This window comes from Tiliqua scincoides, chromosome 1, assembly GCF_035046505.1.
Source record: "Tiliqua scincoides isolate rTilSci1 chromosome 1, rTilSci1.hap2, whole genome shotgun sequence".
NCBI classification, from domain to species: Eukaryota; Metazoa; Chordata; class Lepidosauria; order Squamata; family Scincidae; genus Tiliqua; species Tiliqua scincoides.
In genome coordinates, this window is record NC_089821.1 from 234,853,077 (window position 1) to 234,866,432 (window position 13,356).

The 13,356-nt window shown below is 43.5% G+C and overlaps 1 protein-coding gene across 3 annotated transcripts in view; it reads right to left on the reverse strand.

Annotated features, from left to right (window-relative positions):
• MEMO1 (mediator of cell motility 1) overlaps positions 1–13,356 on the reverse strand; it is a 30,337-nt gene that overhangs the window by 1,716 nt on the left and 15,265 nt on the right. For all 3 annotated transcript variants that reach the window (XR_010793525.1, XM_066611516.1, XM_066611515.1), the window contains exons 3-7: positions 10,568–10,636; positions 9,655–9,767; positions 6,636–6,747; positions 2,348–2,490; positions 1,152–1,228 (exon numbers count right to left, since the gene is read on the reverse strand). Coding sequence is in view for 2 of the 3 variants with exons in the window: in XM_066611516.1 (XP_066467613.1) it covers positions 1,152–1,228; positions 2,348–2,490; positions 6,636–6,747; positions 9,655–9,767; positions 10,568–10,636 (514 nt within the window). In the remaining variant the exon portion in view is untranslated. The remainder of the gene's footprint in view (positions 1–1,151; positions 1,229–2,347; positions 2,491–6,635; positions 6,748–9,654; positions 9,768–10,567; positions 10,637–13,356) is intronic.

Below are 13,356 nucleotides of genomic sequence, written 5' to 3' on the forward strand. Positions count from 1 at the left end.
TCACTGGTTTTGAATGTTCCAAGCCTCAGGTAGCGCAGGGCTCCCCGCAACTCCTGCAGACTGCTGCAGCGCTGTGTGAGTAAATGGACCCCCTCACCCCCCTCCCTTAGTGACACGATCCTGGGGGTCGTGTTGCTGCCCTTGCCCCTCCCCCACAAAAACTTACTTAGGGAGTAAATCTCCCTAAAAGTTTGAGAAACACTGGTTTAAAATAAAGTTATAAATGTTGGAAGACAGCCTGATGACACTATATTCATTTTAAAAGATGTTTAGTGCTAGATTTGGTAGTTTGAAAGCTTTCAATGCTGTGGTATTATACTCTCTTCAGCGTAACTGGTGCACATACAAAAGAAATTAAGAAGCTAAGCCACTAGATGGGGCTGAATATACTGGAATAATTTCATTACATTCAGCCCTAATTAGTGGCTGAATATGGTATAGCTCTATAACAGTGCATTCTGGGGCAATGCTGGGAGACTCAGGAATAGGTCTTTAGAGCTATTTTTAGCCCTGAGAAGCTTTAAACAGCATGGTTTTGATGCATGAAGGTAGGAAATCTGATTTTTGCGTGCTTTTTTGTATTTAAACATCCTTTAAACTAGTCCCAGTTTAGACTCCAGCATCTGTGGTGAATCAAATCCATGGATGCCAGTGTCCCACTGTACACTGTCTGTGAAAGTTGCTTACAGAACTGGGAGAAGGAGGAACACCAATATAGTTATCACATACAATTGTAATCTCTAAGCTATTGTCTACCACATTTACCCTTTCCTGAGTTTCTACTGCCTATGACAGCTAGAAGTGGCATAAACAAATTCCTGGAACAAATTTCCATGATCACATGATCAAGAATTTAAAACATATCAGTCTGCAACTGCTTCAACACCACCTTATAGACAGGAGGTTTCCCTCATAACCCCCCCCCCCCGCTGCACTGTTACAGAGTTCATGCTTAGTCAGGCCTTCAACTGTTTCACTCCGAAAGGTGATAAGCATCCTAGAAGCCAAATGCATGCCACATACAATCTCTGCCCAAGACCTTCATTTCAGACTCAATTTAACATGTCCTATACTGTGCTCTGATCAATTCTGATGCACTGAAAGCACACAGAAGCCAATTAGAGTTACATTTCCCCATTCCAAAAACTTACCATTTTATCTAGGTGTTCAATGGACCTATAAATCTCTCCTTGAGACTCATCATAGTAACTGTATCTGAATCGTTGACCTTAAGACAAAAACCACGTCAAATTAAAATGGTAAACACCACAAATGGTGTGGTAATGCTTCAAGTCGAGGTATCTCATGGACAGCATAACTCTACATTTTATAGGTTGTTATTTGCAAGGCTTCCATTCCCAGAAGTGGATGGCAAAAACTGCATTAAAGCAAATCCATTTTAAAAACCATGTCCCTTTGCTAGGCAATTTAAAAACAGCCTTGCTGACCTTTGTGATGTAAGACAGAGTCATTAGGCAGACAGTCAATCAGTCTCTCTCCAGGGGCTTAGAAAGGTTTCACTCTGAGGCAGCAACCCCTCCACCCACCCAGAGTGCAGTACTGGGAACGAATGCAAAGTGATTATCTTTCTGTCATGTGTTCAAACTGAAGGGAGAGGTTACTTGCCTTGGAGTGAAGCTGTTCTAAGTGCCTGGAGAGAGAATGATTGATGGATTATCAGCAGATTGCCCTCTTTCACATTAATGAGGTTATTGTTAAACAATTTTTTCCCGTTAATTTAAAGGACCCTTCAAATCACACCAAGATAAAATCATGGGTGAAAAAAAATCTGTGGATATTTAGGTTATACCTGTACTAAATTTTAAGTGTTCATTAAACAGCACTGCAATACAGCCAATACAGCCAAACAAAAGAAAAACTGACCAAGCATTAGTAGCCTTAATACAAATGTTCTATGCACTTTAGAAATGTATAGTCTGCCCATATAAAAATAATTACTTATCATTTTATAATATGCGTTCATTGTGAGCTTCTTGAGCTTCCCTGGGCCTCCCAATGTCTTATAAGGTATTAAAAAGTAACTTCCAGTTTCTAAGTGAAACTGGAAGTCAGGTGTTTTGAGCACTGGAGCTCAGTTTGAGCTTGGCAGAGGCTGGGGACAGGTAGCCTTGGCCTCTGCTGAGTTCAGAGGCCCCTCTAGAGGCATAGGGAGCAGAGCCCCTCTCACTTCCAGGGGGGCAACCCAGAGATAGTTTCCGCTATCTGCAGCAGGGGTGGTGTTGCCAGAATGGGACCCCTGTGGATAAGGGGGCATGCCTGTATATATGTATATGTTACTGGGTTTCACTTAAAGCATTCCCATAATTATGAACAAGCTTTGACTTACCCCAATGGCAGAAGTCAGATGAAACCACAAACAGATTACAAGGATCTGCTAAATATTTGCTGAAGAGTTTTCCAAATTCCTGCTCTTTTGTCTCACTTAGTGCTCCAACCAATACAGGAACAATGGTAAACTCATCCTTATGGCTTAAGGAAAAAGAGAAAAAAAAATTTTATTTACAAAAGCTTTTTATTTACAAAGACATGACCCAGCCTTGCTGAATCCTTCTCTCTAAGTTGAGCAGCTTCCACCCACAGAGTTCACCCCTCAGCTGGCCTGTGCCTAGAAAGCTGCATAAACCCACTAGCACTTGTAAGGCATGGACTGGATTATGTGCTCTGAATTTAAAGGTTTTAAAAACCATGTTGGGTCAAATGCTTACTTGAAGTCACATTTTCCATTTAGTATTTAAGTTTGTACTTCACCAACTTAGGAACACTATGAGATTGCACCCTGTGCCTTCCAAGGAGAGGGGAAAAAATATATTGTTTATCAGTGGTTCTCACATGTTTAGCACCAGAACCCACATTTTAGAATGAGAATCTGTCAGCGCCCACCAGAAGTAATATCATAACCGGAAGTGACATCATCAAACAAGAAAATTTTTAGCCATCCTAGGCTGCAATCCTACTCACACTTACCCAGGAGTAAGTCCCATTTGCTATCATTGTTAAAAGAATATACATAGTAGCTTGTTAAAAGTACAGATCTCTAACATTTTCCCAAATGCAGTCACATACCATGGTAACACCATCTAATACAGGGGTGCCTAAACCCTGGCCCTGGGGCCACTTGTGGCCCTCAAGGACTCCCAATCTGGCCCTCAGGGAGCCCCCAGTCTCCAGTGAGCCTCTGGCCCTCTGGAGACTTGCTGGAGCCCACACTGGCCTGATGCAACTGCTCTCAGCGTGATGACCAACTGTTTGACATCTCACGTGAGCTGTGGGACAAGAGCTCCCTCCACTGCTTGCTGTTTCACATCTGTGATGCAGTAGCAGCAGCAAAGGAAAGGCTGGCTGTGCAAGGCCTTTTATAGGCCTTCATTCATTCATAGAAGTTGCATCTCTAATATATTCATTTATGTAAATGTGTTCAAATTTGAAATGTAAATTAATTCTTTTTTCCCAGCTCCCGACAGTGTCAGAGAGATGATGTGGCCCTCCTGCCAAAAAGTTTGGACCCCCCTGGTGTAATATATCAAAAACAAAATACTGGAATGAATGGGGACTCACCTGAAATTGGCTTGTGACCCACCTAGTGGGTCCTGACCCACAGTTTGAGAAACACTGGTTTATATAGCACCATCTGTGCACTTGCTGCTTTACACAGTGTAAAAATCCTCCCACAGATTGTAAGCCTTTGGTCAGGGACCAAATACCCAGGAACTGGAGAAGCAAAGAAGATCATGCTTTGCCTCAGCTAGAAGAGGCTGCTGAATGGCTTTGTTGTAAGCTACCTTGGGGATCATTTGCCCAAATAAAGATATCAACTCTTCTAAATAAATATATTATAGAGAAGGGCCTATATGACCCAAGATAGATTCTTTTCTAAGTCTTAAGTCTTAAGACTTAAGTCTTGCTTAAGTGTGAGAAGCAAAACCTTAACTGTGCCATCTTCATTATTCCACAGAGTTATTTGATGGTATATAAGTGATTAAGAGGATATTTCAGCCAACGGAACAGCAGCATGTTACAGGGAGAAAATTTTGTGATAGCATTTAGGAGCAGAACTAGAAAGCTTTATATGGAACTCTGAACTTTTAATCTTTTAGTAACTACCCTTGCTTAAAACCATTTCTGCCTGGCCCACAGGTGTACACATTTAGTCCCTGTTAGGCAAATGTAACATTGGGCAGAAATGGCTTAGGTCACATAAAGGCAGACATAAGGGAATCTACATGGAAAGAGTCTGACGGGCGGACTTCCCTCAAATGAGGAGGCTGGTTAGAAGGAGGTTGAAAGGGAGGGTAAAAAGAGTCCAATCTCTCCAGAGTGCATGGAGGCTGCTTAAAACAACAGTAATAGAGGCCCAGCAGAGGTGTATACCGCAAAGAAAGAAGAGTTCCACTAAATCCAGGAGGGTGCCCGCATGGCTAACCAGCCAAGTTAGAGAGGCTGTGAAGGGCAAGGAAGCTTCCTTCCGTAAATGGAAGTCTTGCCCTAATGAGGAGAATAAAAAGGAACATAAACTGTGGCAAAAGAAATGTAAGAAGGTGATACTGGAGGCCAAGCGAGACTATGAGGAACGCATGGCCAGCAACATTAAGGGGAATAATAAAAGCTTCTTCAAATATGTTAGAAGCAGGAAACCCGCCAGAGAAGCGGTTGGCCCTCTGGATGGTGAGGGAGGGAAAGGGGAGATAAAAGGAGACCTAGAGATGGCAGAGAAATTAAATGAGTTCTTTGCATCTGTCTTCACGGCAGAAGACCTCGGGCAGATACCGCTGCCCAAACGGCCCCACCTGACCGAGGAGTTAAGTCAGATAGAGGTTAAAAGAGAAGATGTTTCAGACCTCATTGATAAATTAAAGATCAATAAGTCACCGGGCCCTGATGGCATCCACCCAAGAGTTATTAAGGAATTGAAGAATGAAGTTGCAGACCTCTTGACTAAGGTATGCAACTTGTCCCTCAAAACAGCCATGGTGCCAGAAGATTGGAGGATAGCAAATGTCATGCCTATTTTTAAAAAGGGAAAGAGGAGGGACCCGGGAAACTACAGGCCGGTCAGCCTAACATCCATACCGGGTAAGATGGTGGAATGCCTCATCAAAGATAGGATCTCAAAACACATAGACGAACAGGCCTTGCTGAGGGAGAGTCAGCATGGCTTCTGTAAGGGTAAGTCTTGCCTCACAAACCTTATAGAATTCTTTGAAAAGGTCAACAGGCATGTGGATGCGGGAGAACCCGTGGACATTATATATCTGGACTTTCAGAAGGCGTTTGACACGGTCCCTCACCAAAGGCTACTGAAAAAACTCCACAGTCAGGGAATTAGAAGACAGGTCCTCTCGTGGATTGAGAACTGGTTGGAGGCCAGGAAGCAGAGAGTGGGTGTCAATGGGCAATTTTCACAATGGAGAGAGGTGAAAAGCGGTGTGCCCCAAGGATCTGTCCTGGGACTGGTGCTTTTCAACCTCTTCATTAATGACCTGGAGACAGGGTTGAGCAGTGAAGTGGCTAAGTTTGCAGACGACACTAAACCTTTCCGAGTGGTGAAGACCAGAAGTGATTGTGAGGAGCTCCAGAAGGATCTCTCCAGACTGGCAGAATGGGCAGCAAAATGGCAGATGCGCTTCAATGTCAGTAAGTGTAAAGTCATGCACATTGGGGCAAAAAATCAAAACTTTAGATATAGGCTGATGGGTTCTGAGCTGTCTGTGACAGATCAGGAAAGAGATCTTGGGGTGGTGGTGGACAGGTCGATGAAAGTGTCGACCCAATGTGCGGCGGCAGTGAAGAAGGCCAATTCTATGCTTGGGATCGTTAGGAAGGGTATTGAGAACAAAACGGCTAGTATTATAATGCCGTTGTACAAATCAATGGTAAGGCCACACCTGGAGTATTGTGTCCAGTTCTGGTCGCCGCATCTCAAAAAAGACATAGTGGAAATGGAAAAGGTGCAAAAGAGAGCGACTAAGTTGATTACGGGGCTGGGGCACCTTCCTTATGAGGAAAGGCTACGGCGTTTGGGCCTCTTCAGCCTAGAAAAGAGACGCCTGAGGGGGGACATGATTGAGACATACAAAATTATGCAGGGGATGGACAGAGTGGATAGGGAGATGCTCTTTACACTCTCGCATAATACTGGAACCAGGGGACAGCCACTAAAATTGAGTGTTGGGCGGGTTAGGACAGACAAAAGAAAATATTTCTTTACTCAGCGTGTGGTCGGTCTGTGGAACTCCTTGCCACAGGATGTGGTGATGGTGTCTAGCCTAGGCGCCTTTAAAAGGGGATTGGACAAGTTTCTGGAGGAAAAATCCATTATGGGGTACAAGCCATGATGTGTATGCGCAACCTCCTGATTGTAGAAATGGGTTATGTCAGAATGCCAGATGCAAGGGAGGGCACCAGGATGAGGTCTCTTGTTATGTGGTGTGCTCCCTGGGGCATTTGGTGGGCCGCTGTGAGATACAGGAAGCTGGACTAGATGGGCCTATGGCCTGATCCAGTGGGGCTGTTCTTATGTTCTTATGTCTAAAATTAGTAGGAACCCCAAATTCTGCAACTGAAATAAATTACATAAACTAGGACAATGCATGTCTGTTTTTAAGAAGTGAAGATACCTTTCCATGGCTTTAGCAGTATAAGGCAAATGCATTTCAATACTATGTTCATCTTCATCCGTTTGCAGAGACATGCGTTCAAACATTCCAGTCTTCCACAGGTCTGCATAAACTAAAGAATTAAGCATATTAGTCTCACTTGCTGCTCTGCTTCATAAGTTTTCTAGTTAGAGTGCAATAACACAAAATAGGACAACTAGCGATAACCTAGGAAAGAGACATTGGAGTCATGGTGGACAGCTCAATGAAAGTGTCATCCTGGGGAGGGGGCAGCAGCTGGCAAGGTGGCAAACACCAGGATTCTTCATGAAAGAGACAGAGAATATATCACCCCTACAAAAGTCAATGGTATGGCCACACTTGGAGCACCGTGCAGTTTTGGTTGCCACACCTCAAGAAGGATACAGTAGAGTTGATAAAGGTGCAAAAGAGGGCAACCAAAATGATAAGAGTGGAACACCCTGTGTATATGGCAAGACATCTGGAATTTTTTTTTAACTTGGGGAAAAAAGGTTATGGGGGAATGGCATGATTGAGACACAGAATTCTGCATGGTGGGGGGTGGGAAGAGAGATACCCTTCTACCCTCACAATACTAGAGCCAAGGCTCATGCAATGAATCCAGAAGGTGGGAGATTTAGGATGGTGAAAGGAGGTACAGGTGCAGCCTATTTATCCATTGATTTGTCTCAAGTCAAATGGGATGGGGGAACAGAAAGTCACACACACCTTTGCCCTGCACTGGCGTCTCCCTCCATTTCCAGGCAGTCCAAAACACTGCAAAAAGGCTCTGCCTCACCCAGGCAGGGAAACAGCCCTGGAGCCCTGCAAGAGGTTCCCCTTGCAAAGGAACAGTAACACTCCTGGAGCCCCTGAGCCAGCAAAGAGGCTGAAGAGGGGAGGGGGCAATAAGAACACATGCAGCAGGGACAGGTGTGGTAGCAAGAGGGGATTGCTTTAAAAAACCCAGGGAGTGTTTGCCAAATCCCCCTCCCATTAAGATGGTGCAGGCAATCACAGACACAAGCAACCCCCCCATGGTGCAGGCAATCACTGACACAAGCAAGCCTTCCCACTAAGCAAAGCATGAGAATTAGTCTACAATCCTCTCCACTCTTTCCTGGGAGCAAGACCCATTGACTACAATAGGGCTTACTTCTGAGTAGAAACGCATAGGCCTGGACTCTTAAAAGATCAGCATCCCATGTGAAAGAAGCTGGCAATGGGCAGCTGGCAATGGGGAGGGCTGAGTATGGAGGGGAAGGGATTGATAACAGCTGCTTTAGTTTCCCTCCATCCGGAAGTGTTAGGTTGCAGTGTTTTTGGGTAACTCTATGGAATTTAGCACAATGCGTTTTTGTTAATTGTGCTGAGTCACGGAATGGAACTAACGTGGATAAATAGGCTCCACCTGTATAGTATTTCTTCACATACCACATAATTAGCATGTGAAATTCTGTGACACAAGATGTGGTGATGGCCACAAAAGGGGATTGAACAACTCCACGGAAGCAACTAGTTATGATGGCTATGTGCTGCTTCAGTGGCAGTATGCCTCTGAATACCAGAAACAAGGGAGCAATGGCAAGAAAGAAGTACTCCCTCTTTCCCAGTAGCAGCTGGACTTCCCAGAGGCAGCTAGTGGGCCACTGTGGAACAGGATGCTGAACTAAGTAGGCCCTTTGGCTCAATCCAGCAGGATTTTTCTTATGATGAAGAAGAAAGCAAACAAACATAAAGTTCTATTTGCCTACAAGACATATGTTTTCTGTATTGTAAATTTGTACAATATTATACAATGACCAGTAATCGATAGAAGCTGGCTCCAGAATATCCTATTAAAATTAACAGATGCTATTTGAGAATAATTGCTTATAGATAGAAATCTTTTGTAGGAGCCAACAAGCAGTTCCATTTGTCCATTGCTCAGAGAAGTATCCTCTCCACCCTTTTATTCACACATGTGAATACTGAAACTGTGAACATTCTTATTAAAGGTTCAGAACCTATCTTTCTTTTATACACAACTACTGCAACTGAAATTATGCTATACAGCAAGTTCTACACTTAAAGTTTGATAGGTCCTTGGAAATGGTAACTTTAAGTGAACCGACTTAACACAAAACTAATTTTACTGTAGGCCAACTGATACGTAAATAAGAGTTGCATTCCTATAGCCTATTTCTGGTCGCAGAAACATAAATGAATTTCTAAATAAAGACTCAAAACACTTCTAATATTAAACTATGAAATAAATGTGAGCTTTCCAGGCTGGAGAAAAACCATGTAGAGAATGTGCAAATGCCACACCTATGCAAGAATAGATTTTTTTTCTCCCTCAACAATTTTATAACAAAACGACTTTAAGTCAGAACTTGCTGTACTGTACTGGCCATTCCCTTCCCAGTATTTATTTTAGTCTGTATTTTTAGTCAGGACTACTCATATACAGTAGTCAGTATTGAATGATGTCAGGCATATAAAAATCCCAACAAGTCTGTTTTTCTACTAAAGGAAAATAAGAATCTGAAAGCTTTAATAGCATAACTGGACACAAAGGTAGAATTATGGTTTTGAAAGAGGTCTCTGGTTGCTCTAAGGAGGTGAGGAAGTAAATTTAGGCCATAGCGCACCTAGGCCTTAAAACGAGACGACAACGAAACTATTGTTTTTAAAGACCATGGAGAAAGCATACAAATTTATATCTGCACCCAGCAACCAAGGTAGCCCCTCCACACAGTGCAGATTAGGCAGTTTGGTTTGCAAGAGCCCAACAAAAACAGAACAAACAATTTCTCAGAAGTTCTAAACAAGGCTCCTGCTAAAGGAGTGACCAGTGTTCATACAGTCTGTCATGAGTAAAAGACCTGTATTTACTCATATAATTATCTACACTGCTGAGATACCTCAGAGATAACACCTACACCTTTAGAGATAACCCTACAAAAACTGAACAAATTAATAGTTTAAGAGTTTTGCCTGTGTAGTAGAGGAGTCGCATCCTTTTTTAAACAATTACCCTTTTGATCAATTCGCAGATCATATAGAGGGGTTCTATATATATCCACACTGGAAAGCGCACATCGGGAGAGCGGCACATGATGGGAAGGCCCAAGAATGAAGATTCTCCGTCTATGATTAATAGAAAAGATGCATTTAGTAACCATTTGCTGTCTACTCCACAGGAAATAAAACTCTTCCTTCCACACTTGTGAAATAGAATGTTGAATGGTTCCATCATCATGTATGCCTTTAGTTTCCAACATACATATCATAAGCTGCCCTCACACATTTTCCCCACTACTGCCATGCCTGTGCAAAGGGGTTTCATAACTGAAGGAGAAAGAACTGCAATGGAATTCCTTTGATCCAGTTTCACATTATCTTTTCAGCATGGTTGCTAGTCAAATGGTTTCTGAATTGCAGAGCGCCCCATTTGTGTTAAGCTGGTCCAACTTAGCCTGAGGCAATTCTAAGCATCAGTGCAAAAAGAGTGGCAGCACTGGTACAATGGAAACTGCTTCCTCACACACAGGAACTGCTTCTCATTCCCATGGCTTGGATCCCACATGATTTAACGTCTTGCTGACAATCAAAATGCAGAATATAATGCAAAAAGGTTTGAGTGGGAAGTGAAGAAGAGAACACAAGTTTTCAGGGTGCATTTAGTATAGCACTGGAGCCTCATAAGGCTTTAACTCATACTTTTTTTCTAAAAATATACTGCTTTTCAAATCTGCATTCAGTTCTACCTCTGTGCCATAAAAGATATGGGTGAAATAGCAGTTTCCATCCAGCTTCTGATATCGCTGAACATTCCTCTTCAACAAAACCAGTTGGTTTCCAACTAAAACCTCCTTCCAACTTAAAACCAACCTTTGCAAATTCAAGTTTTATCTTACTGGTTGCAAGGATCTTCCAATGCTACTTACGTGAGTGAAGGATCCACTTGTTTATAAGCATGAGCTGCACAAGACCCACAGTAAGTATAGCCTGCATGCCTACAAAAAAAACGTTTGTTTAAAATTAAAATGTTAGGTCCTCAGTATAGAAACAGTCAACTTACTGGTGGTCTATACCAGCCAGTTTCAACCTTTTTCAGCTCATGGCAAACTGACAAGGCACTAAAGTTGTCAAGGCACACTACTAGTTTTTAATTACATTATTATGTTACAATTAATTTAATATAACTAAGGGCACAATCCTAACCAAGTCTACTCAGAAATAAGTCCTATTTTGTTCAATGAGGCTTACTCTCAGGAAAGTGTGGTTAGGATTGCAGCCTAATACATTGAGGGCACAATCCTAACCAAATCTACTCATAAGTAAGTTCTATTTTGTTCAATGGGGCTTATTCCCAGGAAAGTGTGGTTAGGATTGCAGCCTTAGATCATTACATGACAATTAAAGAAATTCACAAGGAGCTTGGAGAGGAAAGTATATGTGGTTTCTGGAAAGGAGGAACAATGTTTTGGAGGCAGGAGGTCTGGTCTAGAGGGTTGAGCCTCCATTTGCCTGAAGATAACATCCGAAGGTCGCCAGTTCGAGGCCACCGGCACCGTGCAACCTTGAAGCAGCTGACAAGCTGAGCCAAGCTATTCCATCTGCTCTGAGCGTAGGAGGATGGAGGCCAGAATGTGCGACCAGATCAAGAAAGAAACACCTGAATGTTGTGGTTTCTTGAAAGATAGAAACCTTCTTTCAAATTGTAAAAATCCCTATGGGGATTTAAAAATTGCCGGCCTATGTAAACCGCCTTGAATAAAGTCTAAGGAGAAATCTGAGGACCAAGAAAGGTGGTATAGAAATACCTGTATTGTATTGAATGTTTTGAAGTAGGTAATCAAATTGTTATCAAATGATATGCTCTGATATGCCAGGAAGTGTTGGCAAAGGGAGGTGAGACTGAGCACATACTGGAGAAATGTGGGGTGAAGGGCAGTTGAGGAGATGTGACTGAAACAAGTGCTGGGTTCACTGGGGTGGGGAGAAGAGAGAGAGAACGTGAGGCAACTGATTCTGGACTCTGGAAGGTGGGGAAGAGGGAGGGGGAGTAAGAGGGGGTTAACTGCAATTATGATGGGGGAATGTATGTGCAGGAGGGAAGGAGGTGGGGTGGGGGAGAAGAGAAAAGCATCAATTGCCTGCTCATGTATTCAAGAAAGAGTGCGACCAAGAGCCCAAACCTCTGTACATCTACTGAGAAATAAGCCCCATTATAGTCAATGGGGCTTACTCCTAGGTAACTGTGGATAGGATTGTGGCCCAGCGCCCTTACTGTCAAAGCCAAAGCCTTGCCAGTGAGGCAAAGCAGGAGGACCACTTTGGGGCATTGCAGGTAAGGAAAAGGGTCTCTAAAGGATCCTTTTCTAGCCAGCTGCTTCAGGCTCCGTACCTGCTTCCCACCTTCTGGCTCACTACTTGCTCTCACTCCCTCCACTGCTCCTGCCGCTGGGAGCTCTTCCAGGCTTCTCTGACTGCCCGGCTGCCCAATCAGCACGAGGGGCAGGCACCAGCAACAGCAGGAGCTTCAAAGCCCCTTTGCAGGCTGCTCCTTTTTCTCATGCTGCCGCGCGAGGCTCCAAGCAGCCGCTTCTCTTGTGCATACGCGCAGCTGCTGCCTGACTCCTTGGCCCCGTGGCACACCTAAGGCAGCCTCGCGGCACAGCAGTTGAAAACCACTGGTCTATACAGAGAAACAGCTGGTTAAAGTGATGGAGGTGACAAGTAGTATGCACAACTGACATTTTAAAAAATGCAGCAGCAGCTATAAAACAGCAATTCGAGCGGTATACTGACAATCAACAGGCAACTCTGCTTACTGATGTGTCTCTTAGCCAGCAGGCACACATATACTTTCAAGAGAAGAGCAGGGCAGTGGGGGTGGTGATGGTGGTGGAAGTAATAGTGTCTTCCTCCTTCCCTCAGATCTGTCGCCTCCAGGGGCTGAACTGTAGACTTGGTTGCTACCATGAGGATGAAGCTAAATCTTCCTTGAAAGTCACCTTCTTAGTTATATAGAAGATCCTTCTCCCCCCCCCACCTCAGCCCCCCCTCCAAATCTATAACATGCAGCTGGTAGTTCAGGAGGGCTGAGGGTCTGACCATGTTTCACAAACAAGAGCCAGGGAAAGAAACACACAAAGGGTTTATTGAAAACAAAAATGGGGGTAAGAGTATAAGGAAAAAGAAAAGGAATAAGCGGGCTTATTTAGAAAAAAAGAAATGACAATCTAGGGCTTTGAAATTGTCCAAGGGGAAATTCTTAGCATAAAGGTACAAGCAAGCAATTACAGACAAACTTAAAACAAACTATGGGGCAAACTTAAAACTCCTATAGGACTAAATTCACTGATCCTCATTTATGCTCATTCAGGGCTTCCACTTCCTGCATGCCATTACAGTTCTCTATGCTGGGGGGTGGGTGGGTGAAACTGGCCATGCATAGAGTCACACTGAGAGATGGCTCAAAATACATGTGGACCTCTTAATCTTGACCTTAAATAACTTAGGTTTAACAACATCATTGCTCCGTTTGATTGTATGTTTCACAACAACATCATTGCTCTGTTTGATTGTATGTTTCACAACAACATCATTGCTCTATCTGATTGCATGTTTCACAACCAATTGGGCATCCCATCCCACTCTCCAAGTTAGTCAGATGGGTTGGAATACCCCAGCCAGCACACGCCAATACTAGCAAGTGGGCTGCCTTATT